Source organism: Carcharhinus amblyrhynchos, chromosome 10 (genome assembly GCF_965287045.1).
Source record: "Carcharhinus amblyrhynchos chromosome 10, sCarAmb.v2.hapA, whole genome shotgun sequence".
NCBI classification, from domain to species: domain Eukaryota; kingdom Metazoa; phylum Chordata; class Chondrichthyes; order Carcharhiniformes; family Carcharhinidae; genus Carcharhinus; species Carcharhinus amblyrhynchos.
This window is the reverse complement of record NC_137333.1, coordinates 13,142,541-13,163,135: the sequence shown is the minus strand read 5'-3', so window position 1 is coordinate 13,163,135 and position 20,595 is coordinate 13,142,541. Positions and strand designations below refer to the sequence as shown.

Genomic DNA, 20,595 nt, shown 5'->3' with positions numbered 1-20,595 from the left:
TATTCCCACTACATTGGAGAAGCTTTCAAAATAGAGGATTTGAATTTAGTCAGGTTTGGATAGATTGAGTTTGGATGAAAAGATGAAAGGTCATAGATACAAAATGGACAGGCAGATGCCCAGAAGTGTGGTTTTCTGCAGTGGTTTACAAAGAAGCTTGGAGAGATTCTTGAGTGAATAGCAGATTTCCAGTTACAGAAGATGAATTGTTCGTAGTTTTGTTTTGAATCTGTATATTGGCTAGGTCTTGTGAAGCCTTTTTAATCGCCTTGGGGAGTTGGAAAGAAATTTCCCAGAGCTACGTCCAAGTTTGCTGCTGGATTACTTCTGCTGTTGCATGTTCCAGGTAATTGCGTGGTTGAGGGATTCGTCACATTTTCGCTGTGCTTGGATGGTGGGCTTAAGCCTTGATGGTCCTTTCTTGTACTTTGATCCATTCAAACAAATGAATATATCACCAACTTATGACGTGAGAATTTTTTGCTTTGCAGGAGCTAGCTACCACCAAGCAGATGTGTTCACAGCCCCAGGTGTGAGACTTGGCAGCAGGTCTATGTTTGATAAACTAAATGTGGTAACTTGAGACCACAAATAATGTAGTTGAATGCATTGTTTAAAGAATGATGATCTTTATATAAATAAATAATGAAGTTTAACAATAACAGCAACTCAGCAGAGCAGTAATAACTGTAAAAGTAGGAGTATGAGTAAAGTGCGTCATGCTCGCAGAACACTCTTTTATAGACTGAAAAGCCTGCCAAAACTCTTGCATGCTCTAAACCCTCGAGATGCCACTACAAGAATTAATTCGGAGAAAAGGCCCATAACACTACTCCAAAATGACACTACTTCTCCGTGAACTTTCAAATCCCCCTCACCTCTCTTCCCCCTCCTCCCCCCACCCCAATCAGGACAGAAATATAACAAGTGATATCTCAGTTATATGAATTTCTTTCAGGAACTTTGTGGTTGTGATTTACGCAATAACATTGTTGAATGTTATATCGGTGAATTGGAATTGTAGGCATAAGAGGCTGAGAATCTGTAAATGAATGTTCCTCTTCCACTCCCACTGGCAAACCTTGAACCTTAAGAACAGCTTCCTGGTGAACGTCCACAGCAGTGTTACCTTTTGCCATGTTATCCATAATGGCTACTGACTACAAAATGTTTTCTGACCCTAGGTCTTACCGTAAATGACTATGATATTGGTGCCTGCAAACAATTTCTGTTTCACAGTCTCACAACCCAACATTCTGGACCATCTGAGCCTGGTTGTGGCTTGTGGCACGTTATAATATTGGAATAAAAAATCTAGAGAGCTCTGTTCTCAAAATTTGAACAGTTCTTTCTGGTAGACCATTTGAAACCACATGAAACAGCGTAGTGTGTATGTCGCTCATATTTTCCGCTCCGCAGGAGATGAGTCTTGTGCAGTGATTCTGTGGGTAGTACTCCCCATTTTATGCCTGGAAAAGACACTGGTTCCTTTTCAAATGCAGTCCTGTCTCTGAAAATCTTTTTAAAAATTTGATGTAGATTGCTGATGTGCTCCTCCTCGGTTTTCCTTGTAATTAAGATGTCATCCAAGGAGAGTGGAATGCCTTGCGACAGGTTGTCCATCATCCATTTGAAAGATCACCCAACTGGAGTTTACGCCAAACGATTGTACTTGAGCGCCTCTTTGTGTGTTGATGGTCATGTATTGTTTCAAATCTCCCATGAGCTAAAGTTGTTGATTTGCCTGGCTCATGTCCAATTTTGCCTCCGGCAAAAGTTGAAAACAAATTTTTCACCCTAAGTAATGGATAAGCATCTAACTTGGGAAACCTGCTTCATGATGAGCTTATAGTCACCACATATGTGCACCAACCATAAATTTGAAGGGCAGGAGTGATTGGAGCTGCAGAATGAGAAAACAGAATAGACTGAATAATTACAAGACTTTGCAGTTGTTCTAACTCCTCCACTTTCCCTCTCACAATGTAGGGAATTGTTCTGGCCTTGAAAAAGTGAAAAGTGACGATCAGCATACAACTTCACAGCAGTACCATGCAATATACCCAGTTCATCCTTGAACATATCTGGATACATCTTAACGTTCTCAGTCACTCCTGTAAGCTTCATCTCACCCCAGTTTAGTGGAATTTTGCTGAGCCAATCACGCCCTAGCCAAGTTAGCCCCTTTGACCACAAGGAGCCATGCCCTTCTTCTTGACTATTATATGCAATATGGACTTCCATTACCCCACGCAAAGGTATGGACTTTCGGGTGTACATCTGAAGATCAAGCTCCAACAGAATAAGGACCGGTGCTTGGGTTTCCTCACTAACTACAGAAGTGGAGGCTCCTGTGTATACCTCCAACTTGATCTGCTTACCATCAACTGCAACTGTGAAGCAAAAATAGGCTCTGCTTGTACCTTATTGATATTAAACCTACTATTTATGGACAGCGATACATTTTGTGTGTGTTGGAACTATATTAATTAAACTCTGGAGGAATAGGTCAACTTGGTCAGCGTCTTCTGAATTTGCAGATTTAACAGCTTGCTCTGAGCTTTCCAAGTGTGGTGTAACGCTGAGATTTCTTTGAATTAAACATTTCCTTGCTCAGCCCTTAACTTGCTCTTCTGTTTCTTCACTAAATGCCCTTTCTTGCTGTAGTGATGATACAGCGTCCATAAACTTGGAATGATTGGCATAGCTCGGCACTCCACTGCTTTCATCTTCCCCACACCACCACCAAGCTTGGGCACTACCATTTGCTTGCTGAGTATCTCTAGTATTACTGGCAGCCATTTCCATGTTCTGAGAAATTTCTAGAACCTTAAAAGGTTCACCCAATAACAATGCTGAATGTTGTCTTCATTAATGCCGCAGACGAATATATCTCTGAGCATATCTTCCAATACTGCTCTGAACTCGCATGTTTGGAGAGCGGCAGTAATTTTATCACAAAGCTAGCATTGATTGACCTGTCTTCTGAAAGTGACTATGAAACTTGAATCTTTGGACAGTTACCAAGGCTTTGAACTATGGTGATTTTTGCACAGGTGCAACTAAACCTGCAGGTGGAATGTCCTCTATTCCTGTGGCTTGGCCAGATTCCTCCAATTTAAACACTGAGCAGAATCGAGCGCTACTTTGCCCCATCTTCTATTCAGTTTGCTAAAATGTGATGCTGCACCCTCTGCATGTATTCAACCCGGTCCTCGCTTAGCTCATCAAATTCTCCGACTGCCCGAAACAGCCATCTGCACGCAGATTCATAATGTAAACTAACTACTTGCTGTATGCAACCTCGTGTTGCCATGCTAAACATTGAAGAGGTTTATTTTCTCCTCTTTCCATTTTCTCCTTGTTGCCAAAAATATGTGGTAACGGAAGATCAGAAATAAGGTGGTCAAATGCATTGTTTAAAGAATTATGATCAATATGATGTTCAGCAACTCAGCAGAACAGTAATGACAATGAAAACAGGAGCATGGGTAAAACGGGCAAAAGTCCTCTAAAACCCAGATACTCAGAACTCTCAACAGATGCTGGTAAAAGATTTTAATCGGAGTAAAAGCTTGTAAGAAAACTACTCAAAATGACACTCAATAACTCTAAGCAAGTTTCTGACAATCTAATTTCTTAATTGAAAACTAGATCTTATGTGGTCAATGGAACGATTTGTAATTATATTTCAAGTTGGTTAACGTTACAGCAGTGGCTATATCTTTGGTTGTAGCAAAATGTTAGCTGATGCATTCTACAACCATCCATCTGGCCCACATCGTTTCTGCTTGAATTTGAAACTCTGGTGGTGCATACTGTAGCTTATATGCAGATCAAACTTTTCACTAATTTTTCAGTCCAAGTAATTGGCAAAACCAATGCAAAAGTGGAAAAAATTTAAATACAATTTACACACACAACCACTTGGTTTTAGGTTTCCCTGACCTTTTTATGGTTTGAAATCCGCATGACTGATTAAGCTGTGTCCATGACATTGCTCAGTAGTTGATTGACATTACAAGTTTCTGCTGAAGCACTGGTAAGGAAGGATATATTTATGCAGGCACAAGCTTGCACTCTTTTTCTCTTTTGACATACAGCCACTAGTAAGTTTTAAAATATTTTGCATTTACCTTTTGAACTGTGGAAAGGATAGTATGGAACTTCAAATGCACACACAGGTTAGTGGAATAGGTGAACAAGCAACAGTGATATTTAACACACAACGAGAACCAGTGGTTAAACCTTTTTTCCAAAAGCCCTCAATTTCTGAAGGGCTACCTTTTTGGTTTTCAGGGTTTCTGTTTTCATTGTTACTAATTCCTTAAGGTAATGTAATTACACAGTAACATTGTCTTGACGTGTGATAGTTGGACTCCCATAAAAGCAGAATTACAAAAATTCATCAGTCTCCACAAATATAATCACTCCTTCATTAAATCTAAAGCCATAACGGACAAAGAGAGCATGAGTTTCCTGGACACACTGGTATTGAAGTTGACACAAGACAACAGGAACGAGTTTGCAACAAAAGTTTTTTTTAAACACACTTCTACACGCAGCAAGCTTTTACCCTAAGCACACTTTCTGAAAATTAGTGAGGTTACAGCTAAGCATTTCCGTTGTGTAAACACACAGCTGAAGATTTTAACCAGGCAGTTGCTGCCCTTTTTAATGCACCTCAGATCTTAATCTGAAATTTAAAATTAGCAATTGAATTTTAATATTGATTTGTTATCAATTATAGTCTGCAGAGGAGCTCCAAGCTTCTTGACCCTTTGTGTGGAAATGTCAACCTCACTCCTGAAAAATCTGGTTTTGATTTTTAGATTATGCTTCCTCATCCTAGACCACCCTAGATTTAACCCATTTCCTCCTTGTTCATTGCATTAAGTATTTAGGGATGTTATAAATGCATAAAAAGCACTATGCAATACAAGTCATTCATTATTGTTTGGGGTCCTGGTACATGCAAAATGGTTGAATGTTTGTCTCCAACACAGTTGCTACGCAAGAAATTCAGTATGTGAAATGTTTTGGGATGTGATAATAAATGTAAATCTTATGAAATAAAACTTAAATTGTCCGATTAACAGTGTTTGTTGCAAGAGCATCCACGACATTCCATATAGTAGTTCCTGAACTTCTGCAGCTTTAAGCTGGAGATTTCACGTTAATTTGCCAGGAATTCATTACCTCAGTGAATTCCAAGTTTTCCTTCCTGGTTCCAAATTAGTTTTGTATCTTTTTTGTTGAGAATTTTAAAGAAATATTTTCACCCCTCTTACAGCCTCTCACTCCCCCCTCCCCCTGCAAACATGGAATGAGAGAGACAATATAAGATGAAGTTCTAAATGGGGTGCAAGAGCAGAGCTATATACATGCATCACTTGTTGAAGGTGGCAGGACAGTTTGGAATTGGGGTTAGTAAAGCTTGCAGCATTTGAGCCTTCATTAATAGGTGTATAAAGTATAGAAGCAAAGAAGCTATTTTTAACTTGTATAGAAGATTGATTCGACCTCAACTAGAGTGTACAGATCTGAGTGCCACTTTTTTTTTAAATTAAAGATATGAAGGCATTAGAGTGCAGATAAGATTCATGAGAATGGCCCCAGGGATGAGGAACTTCATTATGTAGGAAGATTGGATAAGAAAAGACTGAGCAGAGATTTGATAGAGATAATCGAAATCATGAAGGGTCAAGACAATGTAGGTAGGGGGGAACTATTTCTATTGGTAGAACGATGGATAACAAAGTACAAATGTAAGGCAATTACCAAAGTAAGCAACTCAAACATGAGGGAACCTTTTTTACATGTGGTTTAAAGAGTCTGGTTGAGGCCGGTTCAATTGAAGCATCCAGAAAGGAGGAATGTATTGTAGGGAGCGTAAGAGTACTGCAAGGTAAATTACTGCTAGAGGGCTAGCACAGAAACAATAGGCTGAATGGCCTCTGTCATAACAGTTCAGTAATTCCACAATTCTGATGTCAAAAATTGTAGCATTTGCAGCAACGAAGCTGACTAATGTACTCAAAGTAGTAAATAATTGCATGTAGGTTTTATAATCATTTTCAGTAATTTTTAATTAGGCAATTCATTCACAGGTAGATAAGTATCTTTAGTAAGTGCATCTTCAGGTTGATCATTTGAAGTACATCAAGTAAAATATTGTAATGGAATGGGGAAAAAAATTGTGCTTGTTTGTTGAACGAACATATTGCATTTGTGATTATGCAGATTCTTCCTAGCAGGTATTTGAACTGTGGTCTTTCAGCTTAATTTCAGGCACAATTTCCTGATTGTGCCGAACTCTACTGAAGTTTTTTGTCCTGCTCTCTGTCCGAAATCTAGAATTAACTCTTGGCTTTATTCTCCGCTTTGATTTAGGATGGCACAGTGGTGAGCACTGCTGCCTCTCAGCACCAGGGATCTGAATTCGATTTCCGGTTTGGGTCACTGTTTAGAGTTTGCGTGTTCTCCCCATGTCTGCATGGGTTTTCTTCAGAGGCTCTGGTTTCCTCCTACAGTCCAAAGATCTGCGGGTTAGATGGATTAATCGTGATAAATTGCCTACTAGTGTCAGAAGGATTAGTAGAGTAAATATATGGGGTTACAGGGATAGAGCCTGGGTGAGATCATTGGTACCCTCTCAGCCGTGTAAGGACTCTATGATTATGTCCCTTTATTCTAAGCTGCTCAACCACTCAATAATCTGCTTATACCCTAGATACACATCATTTTAACACCTATATTTCCTCTGGCCTAAAAAAAAATTGGCCGAAACAAGAATTTCAAATGAGGCTGCTGAATTCCTTTCATTGTGAACAAAATAAACGTTTGCCTGGAAGTAGACTCTGAATTCAGACTATGAATTAAGCTGGTTCTAGCCAGGTTTAGGTTTGCTTTTAGTTTCCCGTTCACTGTAATGGACTACGTGAATTTGAATTGGTTAAGTTGAAAGAAAGAGGAAAGATTTGCATTTATGTACCACCTTTGAGAAGTGCTTCGCAACAAATGTTGCAATGCAGGAGATGAGGCAGCTATTTTGCACGCAGCAAGGTCTCAAGGCCCCACAAACAGCCATGTGATGTTGACCAGATAATCTTTGTGATGATACTAGCTGGGCTGTAGAGTTGGACAGATATCAGAGAAATCTTTGTTTAAAATAGTGTCATGGGATCTTTTGCATCCATCTATCATTGAAGAGACAACACCTCCAAAACTACTGCATTCCCTGCAGTGTGAGTGCTAGCCTGGAGATGTGCTGACGTTTCTGGAGTGAAACTGGAATGCACAACCTTCAGACTCAAGACGATTCAAGCACTTGAGCTGTTATCCATTGATTCTTTTTTTTAAAAAAACATGGTTTGTTAATATATAGTTCAAAACAAAAGAATTGAAGTTGAAGGAAAAAATTTTAATTTTACACTTGTACAAATTGTCAGAGGCTTTGAAGACCATTATTGCAAATATTAACACTTAAGAACTCGATTAAGCATTTTGTCTTTTTCATGGAAGAGCAGTTTGAATTGAGTGAAAAATCACTTGATAACTTAGCTTATTTGTCTTGTAGTTTAAATTGTACTGTAATATTGTTGTATTTTGCGGACCATTGTATCTTAACTATATTACAATAATACTATTTCTTTACAGACACCCATACGTTTGTAGAAAAGCTTTTTGAAGCTATAACTGCAAAGAGTTATCTACCTCACTCTGAGCAATTGCCATCCGTGAATGTAAAATCTGAGCCTGCACAACGGCAGGAAAGAGAGGATAGAAAAGATGAGGTATGTTTAACAATCATGATTGTATGTCTTGATTTTTTGTTAATGATGTTACGTAATTGAAAACTTTTTCTGATGCTCACCTTCAAATTTGTTAATTTCCCACTCTTAAAAATAGGGAAGCAAAGATGAAGATGATCGAGATAAAAAGTTTACAAGGAGGTTGAATCACAGTCCATTGCAGTCAGGATCACGACACAGAGATAACCGGTAATTGTGCTGTTTTGAAGTTTGTAATTTTAAAAAAAACTTGAGTAACTATCAGCTATTTTTAAAATTGTCTTATCCTTGGAAAATTAACTGTGTCACTGTTTTGACTTGACTTCATTCATCCCGTAAGACACTACCTATCAGGCACCAAGTGAGTTACCCCTGTGGTTTTTGCATGATCTGTTTTTCATTTCAACTTTTTTTTTGTTTCTCAATCACCTTCCACATGCTTCTGAAAGGCTTATTCTCTTTGCAAGTTTTGACTTTTCACCATATGGCTGCTCCCATTTAACATGTCAAATTTTCATTGCTTCAAGAGGTCACTGCTAAGCGTGCTACTCCAATTAGAAACTAAACAGTAGACGTAGTTGGCATAAGCTTCTTGGTATGGATGAAGTTCTGAATGCTGTTGGAAAAATAGCCAAAGATTGATTTTTGAATTGTTAAGGAAACAATAGCATCTCTACAACCTGAAGTGTAGAAGTATGCCAAAAAATGCAGGCAGAGGAGAATTTATGGGTTTTATTTTTAATGGAGACCAGTTGTAAGTAATGATCCCACCACTTATAGCAAATGTTTCTGTGAATGTGATTTACTTGCTATATGCAATAACTAGTATAACAGATTGGCAATTGTAATGTGCATATGTAAGCCTTCCTCTCTTTGTTTTGCTCAGTGACCAGTCCGAATAATTGTGTAGTTTTCTAAATTCTTTTTATACAATATTCAAAAGTCAGTTGAAATAATGTTCAAGACTTGCTTCCTCAAGGGTAGCAGCGTCCTCCTTGAAATTGTATTAATGAAGAAAACAGTAATCCAGATAGAGCCTAAGTAAAAGTATGCACAGAAACAGTTTCAATGCTCTTGGGCTACCGAGGAGTAGATTGTCTGGGCCTATATATATGTATAGGCTGTATATATGGAATATCCAGCAGACTAGACCTGCTGACATGATCTTATTAAATTTTTAAATTTTTTTTTTTGCTCAGTGACACAAGCCCATATTTCATCTTGGTACTATTGATGTTTCACAGCCTGGTCCATGACACATCTCACTAATCACGGCTGGGATGTGGTAATGTTTCTCTGTTCAACATTAATTATATTGTTTCTTTAATAGTGCCCTAAAGTTTGCAGTAGTACTGGTCAGTTGTTCAGTATTGTATTGTTTACTGTCAATTATATAAAATATACTGGAAACTGACCACAAATCAGTCATGAGACCTCTCTTATTTCCATCACTAATTTCCAGATGGTAGCCACGTGCTTCCAAATCACAGGCATTGGCTTTTTAAGCCTGATTTCAACATCCATGTGTCTTTCATTAACCCCAACCCATACCAGGACTTTATGCTTATAGTGGGCAGGGCTTCAGAAAGCGTTTGACCAAGTTTTTTTACTTGCTTAAATATGAGGCAGTAATATTTTTACCCTGCTAATTTAGTAACCCCTCTTTCTGTAAACTACTGATTTGTGGCTATGATTACGTTCATGCTAGCAATACTCCAGATAATTTGATAGCAGACAGGAAGTGCATCCAAACTTTAAATGTTGTGCAAACTAAGTGTTCCAAATCATTTAAAATTCTTAATTTATCTGAAGCCAATCATCACCTGTAAAAAGAGATATTGGTACAGCCAGGAGGAAAAACAGAAAATACTGGAAATTCACAGCAGTGTCTCAGCTACAATTGGGCATATGTCCTGCCATTGTAACTGTATAAATGTCAAGTGTCGAGCTATTTTCTCCTAAATAGGCACCAAATCCAAGACCAATGACATCTATGGTTCTACCCAAAGGAATGAATGGCTAGATTGGGATAGGGGGATCTGTATCTTGCATTGTCTTCCTCCCCTAACTCCCAGAAGTGTTCTCTTTTCCCCACCCCCACCATCCAAAGACCTGATGACATTAACCCAGTTATAGTGTGGCTACTGTCACCTTGGTTGAGATTGGCTCAAACCTGGATCATTTCTGCTGCCTGTGACTCAGCACTCATTGTACATTTACCTTAGGACTGAATTGGTAAATCTGAGGGAAATTTTATTATGCTACTGTTTTATCAAATTTTGGATGCCAAAAATATCCTTAGGATGGTTAACTATGAGAACACTATGTTGTATTGATTATGTGTGCCACATAATATATTAACCTTGAAACAGCATTGTTTTGAAACCTAAATGGAGTTCCTATTCAGCAGGAGGAATGTTAGTCTGTAGCTGGATTAGAAAAGTGCAAAATCAGCTGGATTCAAATAGTTGCCTACTGAGTACATGGGTTTCAGTTAAGGTCAGGGGAGCAGTCAGATAATCATTCAGTAATGTTACAGTTTCTGTTAACTTTTAGAAACCGCGATGACAGAAAAAATGATCGTTCTCGTAAAAGGGAGTACGACCGATATCCTTCAAGGAGAGATTCATACAGGGACAGATACAACAGAAGAAGAGGAAGAAGCCGAAGCTACAGTAGGAGTCGGAGTCGCAGTTGGAGTAAGGAAAGAAACAGGGACAGGAGCAGAAGCAGGAGTAGAAGCAGAGGTAGTTACATTCAGATGTAAATAAGTCTTGAGCTTTGTACTTAAAAACACCTTGGGTCAGCATTTTATGTTAACTTGTGGTCTTGAATGCTGGTGGTGAGTAAGTTTGTGATCACTTAAAGGGATACTGCAGGATAATTTTTTTTATAATTTGGGCCTTTTGAGTATTCTATTGAAATAAAAACAAAATCTGATGGGATTTGGTATATTGAGTATCGATACTGTTGCTTTTATTTGATTAATATATTCTTTCTCTGGATGCATAGGGTCTTTTTAAAATGAGTCAGCAGCCTCAAGGTCCCTTTTGTATTACGAGTTTGAGTAGCATGAACCTGTTTTCCATCCATGTGCACAAAGCATCTGTTTTTATGGAAACCTGCCTATTATTTCTAGCTTTGTTATTCTGAAATTATTTGCTTTCTCAGCCTGAAACTTTTATTCAGTAGCTTGATGGCATAGTGCATTTGTGCATAATCGAAGGGTAGAATATACATTTGTTCTTTATAAATTCCTGGACACAGTATATACTACTAGATCAGTTGATGAGGTGCTTGCAGTGTAGAAGAATAAGCAGGAAGCGTGTCTCCAATTGTGTGGTTAAGGATGGGTTTCACTGATATGGGATGTTTTGAATCTTCTTTTCAGACTGGCATGACATACTATATCTTCAAAAAGCTTTTCATTGAACTTCATTTAATCACTTAATTGCTATACGTAGCCCAAACTTTCAACTAAAGGTTTGCACAAGAATGTTATCCAATTTCCCAAATAGTATAACTTTTTTTTCCTGTGATATAGTGATGTTTGCCACAAACAAGCTGCAGAAATGTCCTAGGCAGTCTTTTTCTCAATGTTGTATTGTGCATATGTGGCTTTATTTTAGAGAGGCTTGCAGTGTCACAATCCTACGGCTGATAATGCCAGGCTTGACAATGAGTGACCTTCTATCTTCTGTCCTCTGTGAACTTGAGCTCATTCAAAACTCTGCTGAAGTCCTAACTAGCACCAAACATTACTCTTTGCTTGCTGACCTACATTGGTTTCTATTTTAAAGTTCTCATGCTCAGATCCTTGCATATAACCTGGCTCCTCCTCATTTCTAACTTTCTCCAACCCAACAATCCTTGAAGATCTCTGCAGCCGTCCAAATCTTGCACTTGTGTGTTCCCAGATTTTTATAGCTCCACTGTTGGTGACTCTGGCTTCATCTCCTAGGCCCTAAACTCTAAAGTCCCACTTTAAAATTCTGTGTTTAACCAAGCTTTTGGCCATTTGTCCTTGTTTGCTTCATTGTCATAATTTGTCCCAGTATTCTTCTGTGAAGTATCGTGGGATATTTTACTATACTAAAGTGTGATATAATGTGTGTTATGTACAGGGTGTGTACTGTTGATTGATTTTCCATGGCTCAAAGTCGGACAGCATTTGTTGCTGACTTAGTGCATGCTCCTTTATTAAAATTCTTTTGAGCTGGACAATATTTTTAAAAAGGTAGACTTTGAGTTGATCTGTGAATTGAGAACTGAAGCTTTATAACGCTTACTTGAAGTGAGCGCCTTGATTTCCAGCAATTAGTTTTCATATTTGCTGAAAAGATAAACGTATTGCCAAAGTTTTTCTGTCTTGCACCCAGCAGGACAAATGCAGGAATGCCAAATTTCAAACAATTGCAACAATTTATACCACAGGAGAAAAGGAATTCTGATTGGTTGACAAGTCAGGTGAGCTGCTGTCATGGAGAAAGCAATGGGGAATTTCTCCTTCCCATCCCTTGCAGATAATTGAAGAAAAAAGTGCGAGGCTTGAACAAATTCCTTTTGTTCGTCAAGAACGGAGAGCTGCATATGAATCTAAGTTTACTCCCAGCGAGCATAAATAAGTCATGTTCTAAGCTTGGCTGATATGGAACCCCTTTTCGTTGTGTAATATAAAAGGTTGTCTGAAATTTGGAAATCTTGCTTTTGTACTGATCAAAAGCTTGAGCAACATTTTCTTTTTCAGCAAAATTCAAGTCATGTACTAAGCAAATATTAATTTTAAATAATTCTATTCATTTTGGAACATGTTAATTGTATGGTTTATTGTCTCTGCTGCAAGTGGCACTACACAGAAGTCCATTCAATTTGTCAATTTTTAATTCAGTGTTTGGTTTTGCACATCTTTGTGATTTGTAGATAATTTTAGGATTGTAAATCTAAAGCATGAAAAATTTCTATAGCTGTGTTTTTCAGTAAGTTCTTGAAAATGATGACGGGATTGAAATATTAACATTGGATCCTCTTTTTTTTTAAAGAGCGAGATTCAGGGAAATCAAAGTATGACCTTGACAGGACAGAATCATCAGAAAGTGGCTACACTCCCAATACTGTGCCAAACTTGACATCTGGCCATTATCCTGTTCCTTCACTGAGTAGTGCAATCACAGTTATAGCACCAGCTCATCATGGCAACACTACTACAGAAAGTTGGTCAGAGTACCATGAAGATCAGATAGATCATAACTCGTATGGAAGAGGGCCACTTCCAAAGAAGCGTTGTAGAGACTATGATGGTAAGACAGAGCTATTACAAAGTTAAACCAAATTGTCACCCAAATTAAGCACACACTATTAAATTCAAATGCTGTAATTATGTTGCTAACTCGATTTGATCTTGGGGGAGACCAAAAGCAGAATAATTTATACAGGGAATGGAAATTGAACCAGTTTGGAAATACGGTACATACTAGTTAATGGATACTTAATAATAGGAATGTTCACTAAAGCACAACACTTGGCACAGGCATCCATTTATTCCCTGCATTCTACTGTGTTTGCTTAACAGGAACGGCTGGATAAAGGGAATGTTTCGCTCACAGCAGTGGTGTCCCATTAAGAGGCTTCTACTGTACTGTATTGTTGAAACAACTATGCATTATACATTGGCACAAAACTTTCTTTTGTTGTGTTGCAGATCATTTTAATTATATGTGATTTATATTGCTTTTTTTTGTGTTTTACAGAAAAGGGTTTCTGTATGAGAGGTGACATGTGTCCATTTGACCACGGAAGTGATCCAGTAGTGGTAGAAGATGTGAATCTTCCAGGCATGCTGCCTTTTCCCTCGCAGCCTCCAATAGTTGAGGGACCAAATCCTCCCGCCCTTCCTCCACCGCCACCCATTCTGACTCCTCCACCTGTTAATCTCAGGCCTCCGGTCCCTCCTCCAGGACCACTACCACCCAGTCTGCCTCCTGTTGCAGGTAAAGTATAAGCTTTCTGTTTAGCCATTACTTTTTAAAAATGACAGCATATGCACAGGACGCTTGGAAGAGAATATATTGTAGTTTATCAAGCCATTCGAGATATCTGGCGGGATTCTCCTACCTCACTGCAGTAAACAGACATTCGGCGGAGTGCCGAACTCTCCATCCTCTCTGGAGCAGTGGCAGGACTTGAATGGCCGATTCCAGTCATTGTGTGTAAAAGTAATCATATTGGCATGTTATAATGTTCTCAGGATGTCTTTGCTTCCTATATTCAGATTTACTTGAGTTTCCTCACTCAATCTATATCAAATTGTTTGCAATTACTCGGTCTCCCTTTAGAATATGACATTATTGCTCGTCAAGGGAAATTCTAATTAGGTTGCTTGATCCCTGTTGCTGCAATGGCTTGATAATCAAGTTCAGAATCCTTGAGATAAGAGCAAGAAAATTAATCAACATTTCTTCTTCTTGTTACAAAACTACTTTTGTAAACATGAGCTCTGACGAAGAGTTACCCTGACTTGAAATGGTGGCTCTATTCTTTCTCCGTAGATGCAGTCAGACCTGTTGAGTTTCCATGGCATTTTCTATTTATGTTTGTGAATTTCCTATGGATCGCAATTGAGAACAAAATCAGGCACAGTTTCAAGACCTTCTCATTTAACTAGCCCATTAATAGACTTGTCTAGGCTTCCAATGATGGCCACTTGGACACGATAGAAGGAGGTGACAAAAGCTCTTGCAAGCATCACATGAAAGAGTTGATGTCTGCGGGAAGGGGAGTGGGATGGAAGAGCAAAGAATGGACTTCTTTCACAGTTGTCTTTGTAGCAGATGAAAGTGGGACTGTTATCCAGTAGCAGAACAGGCTCAAGCCTGTACTCCTCCAAGATCTGTCTTGTTTACAGCTTTAAGGATCATGATCTTCCCTTGTCCATGCTAGATAAGGCATGGCCATTGTATTTGGATGCGTTGTGACCATTCCTTTTACAAAAAAGGACTGCTGTCTGGCCAAGAAATCTTTTTTTGGCTTAATTTGTTGTGCCAGGTGTCTCACATATTGAATGTCAGCCAAAATCTGTTTTTGAAATAAAAAATGTGTTTGTTTCTGTGTTTCAGCTTTGAATCAGTGGCAGTAGTCTTACCTGAGTCACAGTGTTGTATGTCAAGCTCTGCTTCAGAGACTTTAGTGCATAGTTTTGTCCGAAATACCAGTGTGGAGGTCTGCACTGTTTGTGGCACCATCTTTCAAATGAGAGATTAAATCACAGCTATTTTTCCCTTCTACTCGGGTATAGGGAAAAGGTCCCAAGCAAATTCTCCTGATGTCAAATGGCCATCAGTTATCCTTCAACAGACATCACCAAAAACAGAGCTCTGACAAAGAGTCATCTGGATTCAACGTCATCTCTTTCTTCTCCTCACAAATGCTGCTAGACCTGCTGCGATTTTCCAGCATTTTTCTCTTAGTTTCAGATTCCAGCATCTGCAGTAATTTGCTTTTAACAAAAAACAGATTGCCTGATACTTTAATTCGTGTTACTTGAAGGACGAGGTAATATGAAACTTGGCCGCTGTTTGTGCCTCCAATAACAGTGATCTCACATCACTGATGGTGAAGTGCTTGAGGGACCAGAGGGCTCTGAAAGGTGCTATATAAATGCAGGCTTGCTTTTCCTTTGAAGTTAGTTTTGGTCTCAAGACTTTGAAATATTTTGTTTCCAAAAGCCAGTGCATTCACAGTCTTTTTAAAAGAATGGTTGGCATTACAAATTTGTTGTGTTTTTCTTTTAGTTGGCCCCCCACCACCTTTGCCACCACTTCAGCCTCCGGGATTAGATGTACCCCCAAACTCAATTACTAGTTCAGTGCCTCCTGTTGTCACATCAGTGATTCATCACCAGCCTCCTCCAGCACAGCCTCCTCCATATACAGCAGGTAATTTTTTTGGCTTTAGGCCAATTCAAGTAAGACATTTTGTTTGCTTTTTAAATAAGGCATTTGAAATTGCTGACCTGGATTAACATTGGTGAAAGTTTCTTTTGAGCCGGATCAAGCGCACAGGAACGTGGTATGACGATATATCTAGGCAATGGATGTAGGTTTGTGACCAGCTAAAGCCATGGGAATTGGAGCTAGATGGAAATGGTAAGAGCATAATGGGTGGGATGCCCAGTGCTCTACACCCTACAGAAAGTAAACTAGAAATTTGTGGACATGAAGGGCAGATGTCAAACAGAGATTTATGCAGCAGATGATTGGCAATAATGGCTGTGGACAGGGCATGGAACTTTTAACCAATAGCTAGATGTTGTACAAATTGGATTTTTGCGTAGGTTATTTTGGAAGACTAAGACCAGTAGTTGCCTTCACCTAAATCATCTGATTTATGATGTATACAAAAGGGAGCAGCTGATTGCATATTTTTAATATTCATTATTCCTCTGGCATAAAATTCTGGCAATTTTTATTACTTACTAACCGTTTCTTCTGTCTGTAAGAAGAAATGAGGAAATGAATTACAGGTAAATTTTTCTAAGACTTCTGTGCTAAATTAAAATGTTGCTTCTTGCCCAATTTACCACTATATTTTAAAAGTGGCCATTGTTTACCTGTTGACATGTCTGCTGTCTTGTATTTGGAAACCTGCAGCACTTCAGTGACTAGGATGATTGATATGCTTTTGTGATGCTTGTTTGAAATGATTCATACTATACATAGATATCATGGCTGAGACTTGATTTGTTGCACAGGACATTTTTTTAGTGGTGACTCGTAGAAACATAGAAATCAAGCATGGATTTCAAAGGCATAAAGAGTTGATGGAAGTGAGGAGTAGCATAGTTTTGGACCCCAAGGCCATAAGTGCACCATGATGTGATATGATGTTTGCAGTAAGAAAGCAAGGCGGGTTAGACAATATTTAAGATGGCAAGCAATTGAAATATTAAATGCATACATGTAACTTGGGGTTGTTTTTTCAAAAAATGTATACCAAATCTTTTAGTTTGTTTGGAAATTTCTGTTGGCATATAGTGTAGAAAGCAATGATTCATGCAGTCCCTATCCAAAGTTGCCAAAAGACAGATGCTGCTCCTTTTGAGCAGCCCGGTGGTTAGCACTGCTGTCTTATAGTGCCAGGGACCTGGGTTCGATTTCTGGCTTGGGTCACTGTCTGTGCGGAGTCTGCATTGTTCTCCCTGTGTTTGCATGGGTTTTCTCCAGGTGCTCCAGTCTCCTGCCACAGTCCAAAAGATGTACTGGTTAGATGCATTGGCCATGCTAAATTCTCCCTCAGTGTACCCGAACAGGTGCTAGAGTGTGGCGACAAGGGGGTTTTCATGCAAACTGAATTGCAGTGTTACTGTAAACCTACTTGTGACACAAATAAACTTTGAACTTTTCTTTTGATGCCATAACCTAAGAGCATGAGACTTTTTATATCTCCCCCACCCCAGAACATCCTTTAAAGAGCAGCTTTAAATCCATCTGTAAAATATTTTTCGACTTGACACCTAACTTATTAAAGCATAGTGTTATCATTATTTCTGTATATAAAGCGCATGCATGTGTGCCCGTCCATCCGTATCCCTGCTCTGCAGTATCACGCGACGTTTGAATAGAGTCAATCAACTGGCTGAGCCTGTTGCTGATGACAACACTGACCTAAAATTTGGGTCTTGGGCCTTCATTAAGATGTGCTAATGTGTTGATCAGTATCTGTAAACAACAATCTGGGGAGTTTATAAGTGAGAATAGCTAGGTTCTCTTGCTGCTTGTGACAGATTACTTTTCCTTCAAAGCACCGCGTTTATTCTTGGACTGTTTCTACTTTGGTGTCTTGGCTTTTAACCCAATTTTTGTTATTTCTAAACTTCACCAACATCATATTTGCTGTTTCCCCCACCTATAAATTCTAAAGGAAAGGAAAAATAATGAACTATAGTATAGGATAATGGAATCTGCCAGTTGCATATGGTGCTGCATGAAGCCTGCTTCAACTTTCTAAAACATCAATATGGATCTTCTCTTTCTCTTTAGAGTGAAATTTTGTGCAGCGCCTGCTCAGTATTTGTGACAGAAATTCAGCTGCCTCAGCCTAACTCACTGGAACCTTTTCCACCCGACTTCTGCCTACCTTTCTGATTACCTCTTCTACCTTGTACACAACTCAATGTCCATTTCCTAATTAATGTTATTTTCTTATCTTTGTAAAGTAACTTGGTAGGTTTTGATTCACAACAGGACAATGATACTGAGTCTGCAGGTCACACGTTTCTTTTTGTCTGTAGAGCCCTATGAAACTGATGGATATAATCCTGAAGCACCAAGTATGACCAGTACTTCAAGACCTGTTTACAGACACAGGGTACACAGCCAAAGACCTAACTTGATAGGACTTACGTCTGGAGATATGGATCTACCACCACGAGGTACAGTACTAAAATTTAGATACAAAATCTGCTCTATAGTAGGTAAAAACTTAGCAACTTTACTCCTTGTAAAAGTGGAACTTCTATTATTAGAATGTAATGCATTTTAGTAGTTTGAACTTTATACTTAAGAACACAGAATTAGAGGTACTGCAAGGAAATGTTATTCCAGTTTAAGTTTTGTATGTGGTTTGGGCGCTTACTTTGGAAGGTGCATTAAAGCTATTGAAAATATATGATGTAACAAGGTTATGATAAGAGACTTGAGGTACTATGCTAGGATTATTTCCTCTGAGACTGGAGGTGACAAGAGGAAAATTAATTGATGTTTTAAAATTGATGCATTTGTTGACTGATCTATGACCTTATGTATGATAGATTGCATTAACATCATGGCTTTTACTGAAGATTGGCTTGTGGTTGGTGATACCTTGCTCCTTGCTGGAGCCTCCCTGCATGACTACTTTTCACTACCTGCTCTGCCAAACTGTTATGCTAGAGTGTTGCTATAAGCACCAAATGACATCTTGGTGTCTTCCCCCAATTTATCTATGTTCTTGAGTACTTTATTTTGTTTTATCCAACCTCTTAGCTCCATTTTAAAATTGTCATTCTTGACTAACCATCCCCCCACCCCTTGACTTGAGTTTCTTGCTGCATTGTCTTCTCCTTTCTGAACTTAGTCACTACACTAAACAAAGTACTTATCCTTTTGTGATTGCAGCCAAGAGGTAGGATAAAACAAAATAAGGTACCCAAGAACATAGATAAATTGGGGGAAGACACCAAGATGTCTTTTGAAAGCCATGATTGAATTTGCCCCGTCACACACCTGGGTAATGCATTTCAGTTCCTAACTACTTGCTGCATAAACTTTTTCCTCATGTCATCTCTGCTTTTGCTTTTGGAATTCACTTGAAATCAATGTCCTTTGGTTCTTGATTATTCTGCAACGAGAACTGCTTTTTCCCAATCTATTTGGTCCAGACCCCTTTTGAATGTCACTTATCAAATCTGCTGTCAACCTTCTCTAAGGTAGGCAACCCCAGCTTCCACAATCTGTCTTCATAACCAAAGCTCCTCATGCTCAGGAAATCCTACTGCACCTTCTCCAATATTTTTATACCCTTCCTGAAGTGTGGTGTTCAAAACTGGCACAATACTGCAGTTGAAGCTGAACCTTTTTTAAGGTTCACCAAATCTTGCTTGCCTTTTTGCTGTATGTTCCCAAAACACTCTGTTTGGCTATCTTTTACATCATTCCTGCTTCTGTTTGCCCATCTGCACTAACCATGAACATACATATTTCTCAAACTTCTTTCCTTTCTCCCCATAAGCCATCTCTGAGCTGAGTTTATCCACAAGATTTCCCTACTATTCTCTTGATTCCATTAAGACAGAACTGTTGATTATCAGCCTCTCTTCCTGTCCTTAACTCTTGCTAAAGTTGCAAACAGTTCCTTTTGCTTTTGGTACTATCCTCCGTTTTCAGATCCATTGTTCCAGTCATCTTCGACTGAACGTCCTTTGACCTTTATTGTCCTTGCAATTTACATCCCCTTCTTGATTCTGCCTTTGTCTCTCAAGTCCTTGAATTTTGAATTTTGTTGCAGCATTGTCCAGCAAAGTGAAACTGCCTTCATTTGACTTTGCTCGTGTTTGTCAAATTGTCATCAAAATATTTCAAACAATGATTTCTTCTCATGCATGCAGTATCACCTCAGGAGACAAGTATTTATCCTGGGTCAGTTTCCTATTTCTCAAGGACATTGAAATACATGGGATTGGATTCCACATGTTCATTGACAACTCCCAACTCTAAATGTCCACCATGACCCCTTCAGTGTTCATGTGCTTTAATCATATTTAGAGGAGTCAGGGACTCTGACCTAACTTGTCCATGCCGTTCTTTTTTTTTTGAAACCCCTAAACTAATCCCAATTGCCCACATTTGGCCCATATCCCTCTATACCTATCGTACCCATGTAATTATCTAAAGACAGAATTGTACCCGCCTCTACTACTACCTCTGGCAGCTTGTTCCAGACACTCATCACCCTCTGTGGAAAAAATTGCCCCACTAGACTCTTTTGTATCTCTCCCCTCTCACCTTAAACCTATGCCCCCAGTTTTAAACTCCCCTATCTTCGGGAAAAGATATTGACTATCTACCTTGTCTACGCCCCTCATTATTTTATAGACCTCTATAAGGTTACCCTTCAGCCTCCTATGCTGCAAAGAAAAAAAGTTCCTGTCTTTTCAGCCTCTTCTTATAACTCAATTCATCAAGCCCCAGTAGCATCCTAGTAAATCTTTTCTGCACTCTTTTTCTAGTTTAATAATATCCTTCCTATAATAGGGTGACTAGAATTGCAC

At 38.9% G+C, this 20,595-nt stretch overlaps 1 protein-coding gene across 1 annotated transcript in view; it reads left to right on the top strand.

Moving 5' to 3' along the window:
- rbm26 (RNA binding motif protein 26) overlaps nt 1–20,595 on the top strand; it is a 72,700-nt gene that overhangs the window by 15,170 nt on the left and 36,935 nt on the right. Inside the window, exons 3-9 of the mRNA XM_080198133.1 lie at nt 7,660–7,796; nt 7,912–8,003; nt 10,350–10,540; nt 12,833–13,090; nt 13,541–13,780; nt 15,581–15,724; nt 18,079–18,219. Coding sequence (XP_080054259.1) covers nt 7,660–7,796; nt 7,912–8,003; nt 10,350–10,540; nt 12,833–13,090; nt 13,541–13,780; nt 15,581–15,724; nt 18,079–18,219 — 1,203 coding nt within the window. The remainder of the gene's footprint in view (nt 1–7,659; nt 7,797–7,911; nt 8,004–10,349; nt 10,541–12,832; nt 13,091–13,540; nt 13,781–15,580; nt 15,725–18,078; nt 18,220–20,595) is intronic.